At 29.5% G+C, this 20,651-nt stretch overlaps 1 protein-coding gene across 10 annotated transcripts in view; it reads right to left on the reverse strand.

Annotated features, from left to right (window-relative positions):
• LOC119606704 (neurobeachin) overlaps positions 1 to 20,651 on the reverse strand; it is a 99,817-nt gene that overhangs the window by 10,294 nt on the left and 68,872 nt on the right. For 8 of the 10 annotated variants that reach the window (XM_037960314.1, XM_037960311.1, XM_037960310.1 and 5 more), the window contains 6 exons: positions 14,565 to 14,929; positions 13,708 to 14,022; positions 12,724 to 12,831; positions 12,484 to 12,631; positions 10,194 to 11,300; positions 4,934 to 5,043 (listed from right to left, as the gene is read on the reverse strand). In XM_037960314.1, coding sequence (XP_037816242.1) covers positions 4,934 to 5,043; positions 10,194 to 11,300; positions 12,484 to 12,631; positions 12,724 to 12,831; positions 13,708 to 14,022; positions 14,565 to 14,929 — 2,153 coding nt within the window. The remainder of the gene's footprint in view (positions 1 to 4,933; positions 5,044 to 10,193; positions 11,301 to 12,483; positions 12,632 to 12,723; positions 12,832 to 13,707; positions 14,023 to 14,564; positions 14,930 to 20,651) is intronic. The other 2 variants (XM_037960333.1, XM_037960324.1) reach the window with 1 other exon arrangement.

The raw sequence follows: 20,651 nt of genomic DNA on the forward strand, positions 1-20,651 counted from the left end.
AAAAAAACAAATTTTTGACCTAAAAGCTAACAGATGAAGCTATAACTCCAGAACGGTAAATAATAGAAACACGCTTAGTACCTCAAAACAAATCTTATATTGAACTTCATAATACATAATTATTCTTACGTCAAACAGATTTACAACAGATTTTGTCTCCAAAAACGTGATCTGGTCGCGTTAGGAGCATACTTCGTATATTTTGATATTATGTGATAAATGTTGCTATTAGGTAAATATTTTACATATTATTGTTTAATAATATATTATTGTTTAATAAATAATATTTCGATAAGTTTCAATGAGAATTTCCAAATACTGCAAAATTTGACCTTTGACCTCCAAAGTTTACGCCTTAGGATTTCCCGATTTATATACAATTTCAGGGACATATTTTATATTATTTGAGAAATAATATTCTGTAAATATTTTGTTTAACATGTATAACAATTGGGACATATTTTGTAAAATATTACAAAAAAAAAAAATTAGTTTTTCGCGAAATTTGCAGAATTCAAATCGCAGCTACAGCTTAACTATAAGAGGTATTGACCTAATGAACCATAAATGTCCTGGTAATATTTCAAAAATTTTAAAATTTGTTTAACAAAGATTTAAAAAAACTGAAAATGGAGTTTTGAAACTGCCGTGTAAAAAATTATTTTTTTTGATCACAGCTGAGAACAGGTTCACGATATCTTTTAAGGACAACAACTTATATTCGAGTAATTATATATACATATATTTTATGTAATAAAATAGATTTATTAGAATATTTTCCACAATAAGTTAATTTTTTTCCACATTTTCTAATCAAGTGATCTGAGACACGTTAATGGTCTGGGGAATATTTTTTTACATTTTTCAACCTAGTTTTGTGTTTAACATTATCTATGTACATTGTGATTCTTTAACAATAATATATAAAATATTTACCTAATAGCAACATTTATCACGTAATATCAAAATATACGAAGTATGCTCCTACCGCGACCAGGTCACGTTTTTGGAGACTCTGTTTGACTTAAAGTAACAACAATTACGTACATATATAATATAAATTTTGAAGTACAATATTAGCTTCATATGTTATGTTTTTGGTAAAAAATTTGGATTTTTTCAAACTTTGAGCTACGAGCGGCACGTGTAAACGTTTATTAATCGAGCTCAAATTTCGCCTATCTCAATATCTGGAAAGGTCAATCACTTTGTGGGGTTAAGACGAACAAGATTCCAACATCGATTTTTTGCGCTGACTCTAACCTACGTGTTTACTAACCATTGTTTATTATAAGCCACTACCTTTTTATGTGTTAAATATAATTAAAATTTTCTTTTTGCTTAAAAATCTTCAATCTAGTTATTTTCAGAAATTTTGAAAAATTACTAATATAAATTTTTTGAAAAACAAAATTCAAAATTAAATAAACGAAAAAATCTTTCATTAATTTTTCTTAAATTTTTATATGGCAAGTCAGCTTCAGTTTAAATTTTAGATTTGGATTCCAACTAGTTTCCGAGATATGACTAAAAATGTCCATGTACTTAAAAAAAATTTTCAAAATATTAAAACTATAATTATAACATTTCAAATAATAGCTTTGTTCCAGAACTTTTCTGGCTAAAGAGAATTAATAAATTTTCTCTTCGTACTTATAAAAAGTACGGGAACAGAAAAAACAAAATTTCTCTTTCAATAAATTTGTATTGAAGTTTATTCATAAAAATTTCTATTGAAATTAAAATAAAATTGAAAAACTACAATCACACAGACTTATTTATGAAAATAAATCAAAAATATCAAACATTTTTTGTTTTTAATGTATTTTTTTAAACAAATAATTTATTTGACAATTTTTTTTCTATTTGCCAGGAAAAAATTTTCTGGCTAAAACCTGCAAGTTCTGGCAAAGAAAAAATAATTTTAATTGCTCAAATTTGTTCTCTTTTACAATTTTTGGTAAAAACCTGCAAACTTGAGTAAAGGAACAAAGCTAATAGCTAATAGAACATTGAAAACAAAAAATGTTTGATATTTTTTATTTACTTTCATAAATAAGTATGTGTAATTGTAGTTTTTCAATTTTATTTTAATTTCAATAGAAATTTATATGAATAAACTTCAATACAAATTTATTGAAAGAGAAATTTTGTTTTTTCTGTTCCCGTACTTTTTATAAGTACGAAGAGAAAATTCATTAATTCTCTTTAGCCAGAAAAGTTCTGGAACAAAGCTAATATAAAACAACAAATAAGTTCAAATAATATTATTTTTCAACATTAACATTTTTAAACATATCTCTGAAACTATTAGAAATTTGAAATTTTAAAGGTTTTTAATTTTAAATTGGTCACATAATATAGAAAAAATATATTCCAATCCAAAACTTTGGTACATTTTAATTTATCCCAAAAAATGCTGAATGCAAGAATTTTACAAAATCTTACATTATCTTACTAGCAAATGTCAGTGTTGCATTTTTTTTATTTTATTATTGGTTTCGTTTCGACTTCATTGTGATTTAATTATTTTTGAGAAGCGAATAAACATTTTGTTATAAAATTTAATCGTCTGTACCGATATTGTCTTACATCATTGCAAACTAAATATATCAGTGGCAATTTCATAATTTCATGCATTCGGCGTATAATTAATATTTTTAGAAACAGAATGGCAAAATCATATCATTATAAAAATTAATAAAAAAAATATGTAAATTGTGCAAAATACAGGCATTAATAAAAAATATAAAAAAGCCATACAGGTTGTTACTTTAGGAATCAGTTATTTAATGATTCTGAATAATTAATGAGTAGGTAACCGAATAGCATGTTAGAGATTATTAAAACAAAATTTAATTTTATCTATCAAAATACATTTGCAGGCTTTTTAGTATTATAGGACAAATGAAACCATGTCAACCCTTCAAAAACAGTTAGAAGTTACAGAACATTGAAAAAGATATTTCTCGAAGGTTACAAATGTAAATCTCATCATAAGTATCATATTTATAAACTGATCTTGTATCCAAATATAATACGTACTGTTACGTACAAATGTATATTTATGTTGGCCAATTCTCTAATATGTAAAATTCCAATAAAATGTTTTCTAGCTAAGATATTTAAATATTTATTAGATTTATAAATCGCAACATGCACTTTTGACATGATATATTTTGCCACTTTATAAGTCGTCAGTATATTATTGTTTTGGTATATTGTTCTGTTTTATATATTCGGACATCCCCTTTCCGATTCCGAGGCACATTTCTCGATATTTGGTACGATTTCCGATATATCGGGTGTTAGCTTTGGTCTATATCCACAATTGTAAAACTAAATAAATATTGTTTTTCTCCATACGCAACTGTTAATCCTATAGACCAAAATATTAATACAAAAATTTAATACATCACTATTGTTTGGCATCACTGCCATAACAAACAAGTAATAGTGTAACATTCAGCTGTACCGAATCTTATACATACATATAACCACAATATAAGCATGACTTTTAAATTTAAAGTGAATTTAAAGTCAATATGAATATTGAAATAGGATCTTTAATGAGGGCTTGGTTTAATTACGGACGAAGTTCCTCCGAATTTTAAAGACAAATTTGCTTGTTGAGTGTTTTTCTCATAATACTTAACATTTGGATTCATTGATAGGTAATCACCCCTATTCTGCATTTCAATTCGAATCGATTTTTTTTCCGTTTGGCAACTTTGGTATTCTGCATTTCGATTCGACTCTCCGCCACATAAACAACAACTTACAAAAAAGTACCTACGATCCTAATGCATTGAAACGAAATGGAATTGCTTTTTCTTGCGATTAATTTTTTTGTTGGAATATCTTTATATATAGAGTAATCAATTATAGACCGATCCTTATGAAATTCGGTAGAGAGATTTTAGTTACAATAATTCTAATTTATGGCGAATTTCATAGCTATACCAATATTTTAAAAGTAGAAAAATAATATAATTTCGTAGGGATATCTTAGCTAAACATATTTATACAGAGTTCTACAAAATTGGCGGAATTTTGAAGTCAGTACTAGCCGTTAAAGTAATTTTCTGAAAAGGACATTATATTGTGGGCCGATCCTTTTGTAAAGAAAATCCCGTTCTGAAGGGAACATTATATTGGGGAATAAATATAATGCTCCATTCCGTTTTATGTAAAACTAATTTTTGCCGAATTTCATTATATATATTTTCGATGAAATATCTTAGCTAGAAAATATTTTATTAATAATTTAAAAGAAAATTTGCAAACATGTGTAAACTCTTGCACGGCACTGTATGTGTATTAGAATGTCTCGAGGAACAGCCTTCAAAGAATCTCATATTGGAATACCTCTCAATCGATGCGTATTAATGTACCGAACATTAGAAAAATAAAAAAATATTTCTTTTTGGAAGCGGCCTCAGTTCCCAACCAGCGATTGAAAATCTTGAACTCAGTACAATAAGTTAAAAAAAATTTCTGCAATCTTTCGAAAGGGTCTCAAAAATTTCGTAATATTTTTGGTCAAAACTTTCTCTACTTGACTGTTTGCGCGAACTACCATGATAACCAACCCCAATTTTTAGCTGATTATATGAAAAACAATTTTGAAAATTTGTTAGAGTATTTTTGGTCGAAATAGGTGTCAAAATTGTCGCAATTACAGACAATTTGTTTTAACATATTGTATTTAGATCAAGATTTTTAATCGCTGGTAGGGAACTGAGGCACCTTTCAAAAAAATTGTTTTTAATTTTTCTCGTGTTCAGTACTCATCGTTTGTGCGGTATTCCTAGAAAAAAAGTGGTCCACGGGACATCCTAATGTATATGTATGTAAATGTTGAAAACCAAACTACTAGTATAAACGTTAAGAATAAATGTAGAAGTTTTTGCAGATAAAGTAGTATGCTTACCTTTATTGAAGGTGGTCCACTGGAATGCGAATCATTATCTGCTAACACAGAGGGATTATTTTCGTCAACAACAATGATTTCGTAGTCTCCGTCATGGATAGTGCGGCCGGCTTTTTTATGGAAATTTTTGAATAATAATAAAAAAGGAATAATTAAAGTTAACTTTACACAATATTAAGTATGTATATTATATGTATAAGCTGGATTAAAATTTCTGTAATACAAAATATGTATATAAAACGATATAAATGAACAGCTCGTTCAATATTAAAAAAAATTAATGCAAAATTCAAAAGTGAAGATGAAAATGTCCTTGTGATTTGTATGTACGAGTTGTTAATATACGAGGAATGCGGTTGAGGTTATGTGACATTTGAACTAATAATCAAACACCCAAATTTGATGTAAAATTGAATGTAAACATGAATAAAGCCGTTGTAGTAAATAACGATATGCATATGGGCAATTCCATGTCAAGTGACCCAACTCAAAAAATCGATTTTGATGAAATTTGTACTAAGGTTAGTACTATTGATAGATAGTAGGCCAGAAACTGCCTGACATAGAGGGGGTCAAAGTTAGACATTTTGGTCATACAGGGTTTCATTCAAATGAGTGTGAATTTTCACCTATTGGTCCTAGCAACAATTGTCCAAAGCAGTTCAGGTAGCTATTTCTTCATTGTTTTAAAACAAATTTTTAACTTTTTTTTTTTTAAATTGGCCCTTTTTTGCTCAAAAGAAAGCTTATACAATTTCCTTTAAGGGTATCATAGTAGTCCCATAATGGGATGGGAATTACTTATTTTTTAACTCAAGAATAAGATTTTTTTCAATATTTGGTACTTCATTTTTTTCAAAAAGTGCGTTTTTATTGTATTTTTTTGCTTAGACAATTTCCTTGAAGAGCTTTCTGGTTACTTAGTGGGATGCGAGTGGGATATCTCTAAAAAATAAACTAATTCATTATGTTTTTACATATGCCCCTTGCACCCCACTAAGTGACCACAAAGCTCTTAAAGGAAATGCTCTAAGCTTTCTTTGAAGCAAAAAAAAAAAAAACAACAAAATGTCCATTTCGAAAAAATAGGGGAAAAATAAGTTCCAAATATTGAAACAAATCTTATTCTAGAGTTAAAAAATAATTTGTTTGATATCCCACTCGCATTCTATTATGGGACTATAAACATTTCCCTTAACATTTCTTCTGAGCACAAAAAGGGCCAATTTTGAAAAAAAAAATTAAAAAATTTGTTTGGAAACAACGAAGAAATAGCTATCTGAACTCGTTTGGACAATTTTTGCTAGGACTAATAGGTAAAAAGTTACACTCATTTGAATAAAACCCTGTATGACCAAAATATCCAACTTTGACACCCTCTAAGTCTGGCAGTTCTTGGTTGGTACAAATTTCATCAAAATCGGAAGACATCGATTTTAAAAGTTGGGTCACTTGACACGAAATTTCCCATATGTAATATAAATTAAACATCATATCATCGTCTTTTTGAATGGAAACTGATTCCAATGTAAAAATTTCGTGATTTGGAATTTGAAAAATAGTTTATAATTCTGAAACTTCTTAAAGTCAAACATATTTTTTTATTTTAAGATATTGTGTTAAAAATCACGTAAATAAAAACATTAACTTCCAAAAGGTTAAAGGTCAATTTTCAAACTGTAGGTATAGTTCAATGTCATAGTATGTGGACACCTAAAATCTCTTCTATATGTTAGTGAAAATTTTATCATGGAGACTTTTAGCCTTATGTACTAATGAACTAATTTTATTTAGGATAAGTTTAGGGATATAATTTAAAAAATTTTAAAAAAATGAAAGATAAGCAATTGAACAAAATATTTTTTAAATTTTAGATTTGACTTAGAAATTTTAACATAATCTTCAATTCTTAATTTTCAAATCGCGATATTTGATGTTTTGATTTTTCAATTGATTGTTCTATAATTGCTATAGTTATTATATGGCTATATTGTTAGTTTAAAGATATGTTAATAACATTTCCTAAAATATAAAAAATATTTTTTTGCCACGACTTCTGTTATCTCGGATCCTTCCCCAAAATTTGAAATTGCGGCTATACAAGAATAAAAAGCATTTAATTATATGAAATATTGGCTTTTGAAATGCTCACTTTTATGCATAAACAACTATTATATAAATATTTAAAAATGTTAAAATATTCATTATCAACCGTTCTCAAAACAAACGATTAATTCGCCAGGAAAAACAGTCGAAAACAATTATTTTTGAAAATGAATTATAAAACAGAAATCCTGTTTTATTTTTTCAGTTACAAACCATTTCAGATCCTACTTCCTACCAAAAAAGAAGAAAGTTAATTATATCCTACAGCACTATATGTTTGTCCATGTAATCCAGATAATTTGATAAAATTAGGCTCAATGTTTCATTTTACCCAAGGAGGAAGGTTTTTGAAAATGGATTAAATCGGTCTATTATTCCCCTAGCCCTCATACAACCGTACCCCCCGAATAGGGCTTTGGAATACTTAATTATGGCTTCAAGGTCGTTAATTCCCTCTTAAACACTACCATTATATTGAAATTCTGCATATCTAACTCCTATATGAACAAACATTAATCCCTCTACCAAATTTTGATACGAACGGTCCATAATTGATCCTACCCTCCATATGTATCTTACAGAAAATCAGTTTTCATCAATAAATTGCTTAAATAGTATATAAAAATTAACACAAAATTTAATATAAATGCTGTATTTAAAAAGAAATCACATTTTAGATATACTCATAACTGGTATCATATGGTCGGCCATTCCCGACTATTCTTTTTTTTATTAGTTTTAACTATTTCAAAAACTTCTTTAAACATTTCAAGAACTTCTTTAAAAATATGTAACTATTTAAAAGAAAGGTTAATTTATCATAAAATAAATTTATAGCATTTTATAAAAATTAGTATAAACATTTTTCAAAATTGTTAAAAAACAAAAAAAAAACAAAAACAAGAAACATGCAAGTGGTTGTATGGAAAAAACATGAAATATTTTCATAACTCTTTAATTTTTCATTGAATTTTATAAAATAAAATGGTTAGTTTTTATGTACCTACGTGATTTTGTTATTAATTAATAAAACTAATGCTGATGAAAATAATCTTTCTTGTGTTAAGATATGGGTAGGATGCAATTTTTGTACTGTAAATTATTTAAAAAAAATAGTTTTCGACAATATCCCTAGCAAACTAATTGTTTGTAGTTAGAACTATACAGGTATTTTTAAATACCTGTAAAATAGCTGTTTATGCATAAAAGTGAGCTAATATTTTATATAATTAAATGTACTTTATTCTAGTATAGCCAATTTAAGATTTTGGGGAAGGATTCAATATATCAGAAGTCGAGCGTAATGTCGACGTAATATATTAAAAACAAAAAGGCGTGGCAAAAAAATATTTTTTATATTTTTGGAAATGTTATTAACATATCTTTAATCGTACTCAACTTTTTTCCGACCCACTCTAATATACATATATACATAAAATCCGAAGAAATACACCTAGGCCTCGATCGGGCCTGTTGTGCGCTCCTTAACCAGTGCGACGCGGTGTCATTGTTTTTGCTCATACAATGTCAGTGACTGACTATTTTTTAGTCTAAATTATTTTATTTGGGAATCGAACTGAATATGGGCACCGCTAAAAAGGTAAATCTTCATAAATGTGCAGAGTATGAAGCTATAAAGGTATACACATCGCTTATTTCAGTCCCCAAATTTAAAATGAGTGCTATAAATTGTTTTTGGTAAGGTTGCTTTATATTAGAAAAACAAGTAAATTAAAGTCGGGCGAGGCCGACTATATAATATACACCTGTTACAAAAATAAAATGTGATTTAGTTTTCATAATGAAGCATTTCAGTTGAATTGTACCTTGTCTCAGATATACTTAAGCCATTTATTGTGAAATAAAATTGTGGACATTTAAGTCAAATTTTGAAGGGGACATTTTGTAGGGGCTAGGGTCAAATGAGGCCCTAAAATTATAAAATTCATGAGGGTTATTAAGGCTAGTATATATATAGTATAGAACTTGGTTTTACAGCTTTTTGTCGAGATAGGAGTATATTAAACATAATTAAGAACTTAGAAGGCCTATTCGGCTAGGTGAAATAATGGACCGATATTAACCATTTTCAATAGGTTTCGTTTCCGGTACCAATGAAGATCATGTACCAAATTTTCGTTAAGTTATCTCCAAAATTGCGGCCTGTAGTTTGATTACAAGGTTTACAAGCCCTATTCGGGGGTTCAGTTGTATGATAGCTAGATGAAATAATGGACTGATCTTAACCATTTTCAATAGGCTTCGTTCCTGGGACAACAGAAGATCATTTACCAAATTTCATTGAATTATCTTCAAAATTGCGACCTAAATCGACTCAGAAAATGATTCTAAGCCGATTGGTATACTTTAAGATGGGTATAGGACCAATATTATTGTGCGTTACAAACATCAGCACAAACCCAATATACCCTCCCCACTAAAGTGGTGTAGGAAAGAGGTTTTATTATTCCAAAAATATGTATTTCAACCAAACTATAAGTATCACATCGCTCATTTGTAATATATTCTAACTTTTTTTTTGATAATCACAATTACAATAACGTAACGACATTTCTATAATGCAATTTTGTGCTTTAAGGTGAGTTTAAATTGTGCCATCAGTAAACTAGTGCTTTTTTGATATAAAAAATTCAACTAAAAACAATAAAATCTATTCAAGCTGTGAAAGGAATGCATTTTGCTTTCAACAAGTTAGGATGCGCCATTGAACAAGTGAACAATAATTACAAAAAAGAGGTAGCTGTTTTACTCTTATGTAAAAAAAGTTTAAAAAATCAAGATCTTATTTAAAACTTATGCTGAACTAAAACTGATAATAACACAAATTAAACAACAATTTAAGTCGTTAAAAGCAAAGAATATAAATGAAACTAAAACGTGACTAATTAAAAAAGGAAGAAAATAAAAATAAAACCATTTTAAATCTTAAAGATCTATTTTGTATTCGTACAAGTTGAAAACAAAAAAGAATCTTAATCACCAAATTTGCTTGTCATATTTAACAAAAGAGATGAGGATACACTCATACATCCATACGTTGAAAAACAAAAACTATACAAAATTAAATGTAGTAAAGTAAAATAAAAGACGAATAGACTAGAGGAGTAGCAGAACACATAACTCTCATTAATACCTGTTCCAGTTGGGGTACGGCTATTATAGCGATAATTGTTATTAATGCCGTTATTGTTTTTATATACTGTAGCTCCTAAAGGTGCTGCTGATGATGCGGCTGCAGATGACGCAGCAATTCCTAAACCACCTACATGCATCCCACCAGCACCACTAACAACAGCACCTGATCCCAAAACATGACCATTACGTATGTGACGGCCATTATTTATGATGGCCATAGAATTGTGATTATTGCCATTATTATTGCTGCCACAGACGAAGCTACCGCTACTGTTGGTATTGTTACCATTTGCAACGGGATTGGTAGCAAGGCCGTTTATCATGACGTGTTGTGTGTGGTAATCAACAATGCCGTTCGGATGAGATGTGGTGCCATTTATACCATTAATCATCAAGCCTGACGATGTACGCATGTATGATTGTTGTGAGTGATGGTGATAAGACATACTACCCATATCTATTCCAACATTTCCACCACTACTTCCACTGCCACTTACTACACCACCGATGATTCCATTGTGATCCTGCTGTTGTTGATTTTGTTGTGGTGTTGAAATTTTACCATTTAACACTTGATTACCATTCATCATACTGTAGTGACCCGATGCTGTAGAATGTTGTTGCTGTTGTTGATGATGGTACTGATGTTTTTGTCCATGTCTATGATGAGGCTGTGAAGCCAAACTTGAAAGAGAAGATGTTGAAGCTGGCTGCGATGTATTCGTTGAAGAGGTTGAAGGACTTGTCGATTGTGTTGCTAAAGGAGGTGACGGGCAATGGGTTGCATAAGAAGTAGTACTTATTGTATGATTATGACTTTGGTAATATTGTTGATGCTGTTGTTGCAGCTGATGTTGTTGTTGATGTGTCACGTGATGATGATTGTGTTGTAAGTGACTTGTTTGTTGCTGTTGAAGCTGAGGATGATGTGGCGGCGATGGCATTTGTTGTTGATAGTATAGTTGTTGTTGGTGATGTGGTTGATGTTGCATTGTAGGCTGTTGTTGCATATTTGATGCTGTTATATGATTATGATGTGTTCCGGGCAGAAATTGTGGGTACACATGATGTGACCACTGTGGAAACAATGGACGACCTGACGATTCTACTCAAGGAATAGTGATTTCAAAATTCGAAAAATTTGAAATAATGGATGTCGAAAAATAATATTTCGGAAAATAAAACAAACAAGTTACAACAAAAACCGAAAAATATCGAAAGAATACATTTAATAATAAAAATAAAAAACCATTATGAACATTTGAATGGGAATACATACATATTTAATTTTATAAATAGAATGGTAATATAAACAATTGTTTTCCATCATCATTTCCATAAAAAATTACGATATCATCGGTTCAATATATACAATAACGTCAATAATGAAAATAAAACCAATTTATTATTACACATTTCATATTGATCATTTCACACGTAGAGGATTTGGGGAAGTACATTTGTACATTTGATGACATTTCCGTTGGAATGTATATTTACAGAGTCATTTTATTGATGTATGCAGTTGTTGGTTAAGTACAAAATTATATGTATATGGATTTTAAATAATTTTGTATTTTTTCGTTTTAGTTTTTTTGGTTGTTATGTAAATATTATTATCATACAAAAAATCCGAATAAAAGCAGCATGGAAAATAAACACGAAAAAATAAACAGAGAAAAATATAAAGAGGGTGTAATGATTAGCAATACATCTAGCAATGACAATAATAAAAAACGAGAACTTTCATTAAACACAAATATTTATATTAATGAGGGGATTAACACAGGCCGGATAGAAAATTTTAACTTTAAAAGGGATAATGAAAGTTTGGTTTTTTACATCATTTACTTTCTGACTTCAAAATATAGAGGGTAACATTGACATTTGAAATTAAAAATCTATAAATATTTTTAAGTTTTTTTAAAATTTCAATTAAAAATATATAAAAAAAAACAAATTATTTTAAAACTAATTAGTCTAATTATTTTAAAAGAATTGAACTCATAAAAATAATAGCTACCCCCTTTTTAAGAAATTATGAAATTATTCATACATAATTTAAATAAATTAAGATAAACTTATAGATGTGAATATTTCAATATACATATGGAGGAATGTATGTATTAAGAAATAAAACTACTTTCACGTATTACAAAACAATAAATAAACCAAATTTGTCAATCTTGATTAAAAAAGTGAAAATGTTTGTGCAGTTTTTATAATTTTTGTTGTAATTAAACCCAAACATAAAGATACACTTATAAAATATTTAAAAACATTCTTACCGCCTGTAGATCTTTGCATAACAGGTGATTGCCTTTGAACTTGAGGCTCAGCTGGTGGCTCTAGAATGTCACGATATTTCGACACCATTAAAACTGATATAAAGTACACAATCGCCAATGACAAAAACTGAGCCTGTTTTGTTTCCTCCTAAAATAAACAAATATTCCCAAAATTTAAAAAATAAACGTTAGCAAGTGGTTGGCGGAATAAGGCATTTTAAATCATATGAAATCACTTACAACATCTCTATATATAACAGCTCTCAATCGATTTACGTCCATATCTTGTAGCAATTTCTCTGGATCCTTAACTGGGGACAACTGGCCTGTTATTGATTCAACAATATTCTACAAATATAAATTAATTTTTTTTTAAGTTAAAGTTTATTGTCAGAAAATTCTAAATATAATTTAGAAATTTTCTATTTTTACTTCAGCAAATTCAAAATCTTTCAATTGTATATCGGAAATTTAAAATGTATTTCCAAATTTTAATTGTATGTGTACACGCATTGAACAAAAAATGTTCTATAATTCTATCACTAAAGTCAACTTCAATAAGTTAGAAGTGAACAACAGAAAGAAGTTATTCAGCAACATCAACAAGAAGGGTGTGAAAGTGATAATCAGTAGAAGATCCCCAAAAAGAAAATGAATAAAACTAACATCTATGTAAAACTTAAAACTAGGATAGTTAAAAATCTAAAGTTACTATAAACTTACTCAAACGTTTAAGGGCCATTACATTACAACTTGACTTTAATGTTCGTAATAATAAAAGATAACTTTAATTAAAGTGAGGAATAGAGGAAAATTCCTAAAGCTTACGTTAAAAGTTAAAGGTAAGGTGATCTTTCCGTTAGCCTATCGGACACTAGCTAAAGTTGACTTGTAATAACGAAAAACACATTATCTGTACGATAACTTCCTAACTTTAGTTATTGGCAAGTTATAATAATGGGCCTAAAACTCGTAAAACTAATAAAACTTATAAATTTTAATTTTTGTAACGTTTGTTAGATTATTGTAACATAATGTTGTTTTATTTACCCCCTATTGCACTTACCCCCGAACCCGTCTAAACAGTTTTCTATGCAAAAATTGATACAATTGCATAAACATTTCTAAGATACATATAGAAAAAATTTAAATTTTGAATTTGCGAAGTCCATTAAGCTATGTCCATCCATTAAATAATCACAAACTTGGCGTTTATTCGCCTACCTTGGGTGAAGCTTGAGCACCACGTATGAGTGCTTGTAGATGGGCAGCTCCAGGCACATCTCGTGCCATTGCGCCAACATTATATCGTGAACGTTCCTTACACTCAAGGCAATTGCGTACTGCACAAGTACAAACTAAGCGTAGGCACTGCCTTAATATTCCACCACTAGACATATTCTTTTCGGCTTCCAGTTCCCCGAAATTCAACGACGTTGCAAAAATTAATACATCAGCCATGTTAACAAGACGCTGCAGAAATGAAACGGCAACTTCAAGGGGCATACCTTGAGTTGGTTCAAGAACATCAAGTTCAGACTAAAAATTGAATCAAGATAAATAATTTTCAAAATTCGCATTTTAACATGCTGCACAGTGATATATAAATAAAAATGAGGGAAATAATTCTGTAACTTCTAAACGGTTTCCGATTCTAGTGAAACATGCGAAAAGAGGAAGTTTTATTTAAGTTTTGAATTTGGATTTTTGTTCAAACAAACAGCAAGCATTTGTACAAACACGAAACACCCTCATACACTATACAACAGGCTTGCACAAACGTAAAATACTGGTATATTTGTCAAGCCGATTGTGTAGTCTATTTGAGCCTTTATAAATCAAATTTCGTATGGAAATTTTGTTTTATAAACCTTTTATAAAATAAAATTCTAAAAAAAAAAAATATAAATTTTTTAGAAATTAAGAAATTCGAAACAAAAAAAAAACGTTTTAAATATTTGATAGGCACGAGGTAGGTCCATTAACAGGTTACAGAATTATTTGACTCTTTTTTATTTCTATATTACTGTGCGCTGTAAATATGTATGTAAACACTAGAACTTATTTATAAATATTCTTACATTTGGCGATGTTGCAGAGGCCAACAGAGGCAATAAGCCACCACAGGCAATTATCAAATTATCTGCTAGTTGTGATATCAAATGTACCGTATTCACAACAAATATTGCATTCTCGCTCGAGTTGACAAAATCCAGTACACTCTTTGTAGAATGTGAGCGCCAGACTTGTATATCCGTTTCCAAAGAAAAGAGAACATCCGACAGCAATCGTTGATGAATGTATGACCACTTGAATTCTGGTATACGGAAAGGCGGACGAGTGGGGCCAGGGCTAAACATTGGACGAGTTGAACCAGATTTGGGACGTTGTTGTTGATGCTGCGGTTGCTGTTGTTGTTGTGGATAGTTGTGTTGTTTCGTATCATCTGTTTAAAGCAAATATAGTCAATTCAAAAAATACACGTTTAAGTAAAAATGTCTAATTATAGTAAAATCTAATGATTTAATGCTAGAAAGGTGTTATGGAAACAATTTTACTTACTACCCAGCAAAAAAGTGTGGAAAAAGATGTAGTATTTTCATCACAACTAGTAAGCCGAAAGGCTTCAAATTCGAGTGAAAAACCTATGAATTTTACACTAGCTTGTCATTGGAGGGATGTTGTTAATTTTTGAAAACTTCGAAAAAACCCAATTGGATGTCAAAAATAAACCCCATTCTTTCAATGACACGCTTATATAAATTTCATTTAATGTACTTCGAATATGTTATTTGTAGTGACTTTTCTATAACTCTTTCCTCACTTTTAACTGGGTTTTCATTCGTAAGGAAATACTTGGTTTATAAAAGCGAAAAATATGTAATCGTATTTTTAGATGTGAATAAGATGTTGTTTGTAAAGTATGACATCAATTAATTTTTACTGGGTAGTCGAATAGACCATTAAAAAATGTCAGAAACTACGTCATTACTTTTTCGCGGTTGTTAAAAAATTCATCCACCGAATGTCTGTCCGTCTGTTTTTTTAAAATAAGTTTTTTGAAGGCTCCATAAATCTCGGGAATCCAAATCTTAACTAACTGAAATAGATATGCTTTTAAGAATTTAGCTGTTTAAAACCAGTAAAATAGGTCTATAAGAATCGGAGACATGGTCAAAACAAATACCTATTATCAACAAATTAAATTTTATAAAAAGCGTAAAAATCAAAAAGTCCAGAGTGTTAAGTCGCGATGTGACAAAAGTATACTTTTTGGTAAAAAATGGCCGTATATAAATATTAAAATTTTAAAATAATAAAAGAAAAAACTTGAAACATTTTATATTAAAAATTGGGGTTGGTGCGTGATGTTTTTGATTCCAAATGACCTAAAAAAATATTTTCATTACTTATACAACATTGACAATCACGTGGTGGTAATGTACATGTGTATTATAGCTAAATATATACATATGTTTAAAAATCCTATCCACATACATTCTACAAATTCATTCATAAGTATAAGGCCATTCCAATTATCGCTAGATCATGATCCAAATTTTAAGCAATAAATTTTGCTTAAAATTCATCAAAACATTGAACAAATGTTGATCCAAAAAATATTTTTCAATAAATGAAAATTTTTTTGTTGATTAAATTACAGCACACTAGATTTTTTTATATTTTTTCTGTTCTCATATACAATGTTTATCACAAGTTTATTAAGATGTAATGAAAAAAAATTATTAAAAAATTTAAACTTCTTATCCAGATTTTATATACAAGTAATTCAAATTGTATGTAACACACAACATTGGTTACAATTCCGAGTACTCTGAAAATTTTCTGTGGGGTTCTGTGTGCTTTTTAAAAAAAATGCGCACAGACCTTTGACAAGTGCTGATCAGCAACTGATTTGATTTTATTTTTCAAGTTCAGAGTAAATTAACATCAAATGCTCACTTAAAGAAAAAGAAATAAACCTACAGTGTAGGCGTACCAACGTAGCGTGCGCTGAATTTTCTTACCCTATCGCGCGTGCTATGAAATCTCAATATCAAGTTTCCAAAACTTTAGGTTAGGTTAGGTTGATAGGAGGATGTATACTACATCAAATCCGAAGAAATACACCTAGGCCACTATCGGGCCTGTTGTGCGCTCTAATTCATGAAAAAAAATTGTTCACTGAATGTATTATTTTTCCATGTTCAGAAACTCAGTTTCCTGGACGTAATTAATAAGAATCTTCCAATCAGTGTTGGTTAAGAATGTTATTTCCGGAATAACATCACTTCCAAGATACTCCAAAACTTTAATTTTTTAATTTTTATTTAAAATAAAAATGTAATATTTTTCAAAACTTTAAATAATTTTTTTTCAATATTTTTGTTTCGTAGCATACCAAGCTCTTCAATTCTGTTGTTCTTACTACATTGATATTGTGTTGCTTATTTTGTATTCGAAAGTGCTTACAAACTTACACACACTGGCTTACTTTACACAGGGTATGGCCGCTTGAAAATGACATACTAACTGATATACTTGGTTTGCGATATTGTGTGTAGAATATACTTTTTTTATAATATACTTGTGTGTGGAAAAGTAGCTATTCCTACATTCTTACCGATATACCTAGTAAGTAAAATTGTTTCTACAGCACCTTCCTAGCTGGAACACAAGTGTATCAAAAAGTATCTACAACAACTTTCTAGTTAAAATACATGTGTATTAAGAAGTATCTAAATATGTATGTTTTTTTTTAATGCTACATAAATACATGTATCTTCAAATTTATTCATAAGTATAAGGCCATTCCAATCATCACTAGATTATGATCCTAATTTTAAGCAACAAATTTTGCTTAAAATTCATCTAAACATTGAAAAAATGTTGATCCAAAAAATATTTTTCGATAAATGAAAAATTTTTTGTTGATTAAATTACCCCACAGAAAATTTTCAGAGTACTCGGAATTGTAACCAATGTTGTGTGCTTTACTTTGTGTCACTTATAATTTGATTTACTTGTATATAAAATTTGGATATGCAGTTTAAATTTTTAATAAAATTTTTTTGCATTACATCTTTATATACTTGTGATTAACATTGTATTTGAGAACAGAAAATTAAAATATAAAAAAATCAAGTGTGCTGTAATTTAATCAACAAAAAATTTTTCATTTATCGAAAAATATTTTTTGGATCAACATTTTTTCATTTTTTTGTAGATACTTTTTGATACATTTGTTTTCCAGCTAGGAAGGTGCTGTAGAAACAATTTAACTTACTAGGTATATCGATAAGAATGTAGGAATAGCTACTTTTCCACACACAAGTATATTATAAAAAAAGTATAATCTACACACAATATTGCAAACCAAGTATATCAGTTAGTGTGTCATTTTCAAGCGGCCATACCCTGTGTAAACTAAGCCAGAGTGTGTGTAAGTTTGTAAGCACTTTCGAATACAAAATAAGCAACACAACACAATGTCAATGTAGTAAGCTATAAATTTTCTGTTGGGTACAGCACACTTGATTTTTTTATATTTTAATTTTCTGTTCTCATATACAATGTTAATCAATATACTTGTGATTAACAAGATGTAATGCAAAAAAAAAAAAAAAAATATATTAAAAATTTAAACTTCATATCCAGATTTTATATACAAGTAAATCAAATTATAAGTAACACAAAGTAAAGCGCACAACATTGGTTACAATTCCGAGTACTCTGAAAATTTTCTGTGGGGTTTTATATTTTTTTATACACAATCAAATACAACAACTACATGAAACACTTATTATTGTTTTCATTGTGTTTTACTATATAATGACAAAATGTCCTATTTTTTATACCCTTCACCTTCGTGAGAAGGGTATATATATAAGTTTGTCATTCCGTTTGTAATTTCTATAATTTTCCGACCCGGCGGAGTCGATTTAGCCATGTCCGTCTGACCGTCTGTCTGTGTGTATGTTGAAATCAGTTTTCAAAAGACCCCATTTATCTGCGATATCCGAATTTTCAATAATTCTATCGGAAATACGATCGAATAGAACGCTATTTAAAATCAGCCCAATCGGTCCATAAATAAAGAAGATATGAGTAAAAATCCGAGACAAACAATTAACAACCCAGCAAAAAAAGTGTGGAAAAAGATGTAGAATTTTCATCACAACTAGTAACCCGAAGTGCTTCAAATTCGGGTGTAAAACCTATGAATTTTACATTAGCGTGTCATTGGAGGGATGTTGTTCATTTTTGGCAACTTTGAACTACATCTAATCTTATTTTTAGAAGCAGTAAAAATCCGATATTTGGATGTCAAAAATAAAACACATTCTCTTAATGACACGCTTATGTAAATTTCACTACTCTTTCACCAAATCTGATGTACTTCAAATATGTTATTTGTAATGACTTTTCCACATCTCTTTCCTCACTTTTAACTGGGGTTTCATTTGTAAGGAAATATTTGGTTTATAAAAGTGAAAAATATGTAATCGCATTTTAAGATGTGATTAAGATGTAGTTTGTAATGTATGACATCAATTATTTTTTGCTGGGAAACAGAACACAGTATCAAACCGTAAATTTTTTTGTTATTGTGATTTCTTGTTTATAAACACAAAGCAAAGAATGAACATCACGTTACGTTACGTTGTTATTGGCTAGAAACATGAAATTAAGTATGTAGAGCCTGGATTAGGTCAGAACACATTAAAGGGGACTTTTTGGTACGTTTTCGTTCTAAGAAAGGTACATTTTGAATTTTCTATAATATTGAACCTAGAAATATGAAATTTTGCATGTAGTGCCTTGATTAGGTAAGAACCTATAAAAGGGGACTTTTTGGTACTTTTTAGTTCTACAAAAGGTACTTTTTGAACTTTCTATAATATTGAACCTAGAAACATGAATTTTAGCATGTACATAGGGCCTTGACTAGGTAAGAACCTATAAAAGGGGACTTTTTGGTACTTTATCGTTCTACAAAAGGTACTTTTTGAATTTTCTATAATATTGAACCTAGAAACATGAAATTAAGTATGCAGAGTCCGGTTTAGGTCAGAACACATAAAAGGGGACTTTTTGGTACTTTTTCGTTCTACAAAAGGTACTTTTTGAATTTTCTATAATATTGAACCTAGAAACATGAAATTAAGTATGTAGAGTGAGAACCCATAAAAGGGGACTTTTTCGTTATTTGAAAGGTACTATTGAACCTAGAAACATGAAACTAAGTTTGTTGAGTTTGGATTAAGTGAGAACCCATAAAAGGGGACTTTTTGGTACTTTTTCGTTCTTCAAAAGGTACTTTTTTAAATTTCTATAATATTGAACCTAGAAACATGAAATTAAGTATGTAGAGTCTGAATTAAGTGAGAACCCATAAAAGGGGCCTTTTTGGTACCTTACCGTTTTGCAATTGGTATTTTTTGATTTTTTGTAATAAAATTCGTACTGACTGTTTTCTAACACATAATGGTGAAGGGTATATAAGATTCGGCACAGCCGAATATAGAACTCTTACTTGTTTAATTTAAACTTCAATTTAAAACTTCAAGATTTAGAATCCGATCGTGTCTTCGAAAAACTTAATTCAACAGACAGACGTACTTTGCTATCCATAAAGACTCAGAATATATATACATATGTGGGGAGCACAAATGAGTACATGTTGGTACTTTGTACACTTCTAATGGAATAAAAATTATATTAACATTGCAAATCCATACATTCTTCCAATTTCTTATTAACTTCATTTGAAATGCTCCTCTCTCTCATTACCAATCCGCTACCAAGGTTTGCCCAAATTGGCTGGACCGGCTAATCGGTGTTGTCCCAACCGCCAATTCACGATTAACCGCAAATTTTCAATAGAATTGAGATCGGGACGTTGAGTGCTTACTGCATTAGTAAGACATTTGTCCAGAAACACCATTCTTTATGATTTTTGACATTTACTTTGGGTCGCCATCCAATTGAAAAATTAATTCTTCTGCAGGATTGCCTCTTTTTAATATAAAATCGTGATAATGGGACTACAAATTTGGAGTGATAAATCTGAAAAATACCAAAATGTCCTTCTTTACTTCATCGATTCTTTGTTTGGTCCAAAGTTGCACCATATAAAGCAACCCCATGCCAATACCGTGTTTCCT

This window comes from Lucilia sericata, unplaced genomic scaffold (assembly GCF_015586225.1).
Source record: "Lucilia sericata isolate MDLA Ls3-8-SP2 unplaced genomic scaffold, ASM1558622v1 Contig000018F_arrow, whole genome shotgun sequence".
NCBI lineage: Eukaryota > Metazoa > Arthropoda > Insecta > Diptera > Calliphoridae > Lucilia > Lucilia sericata.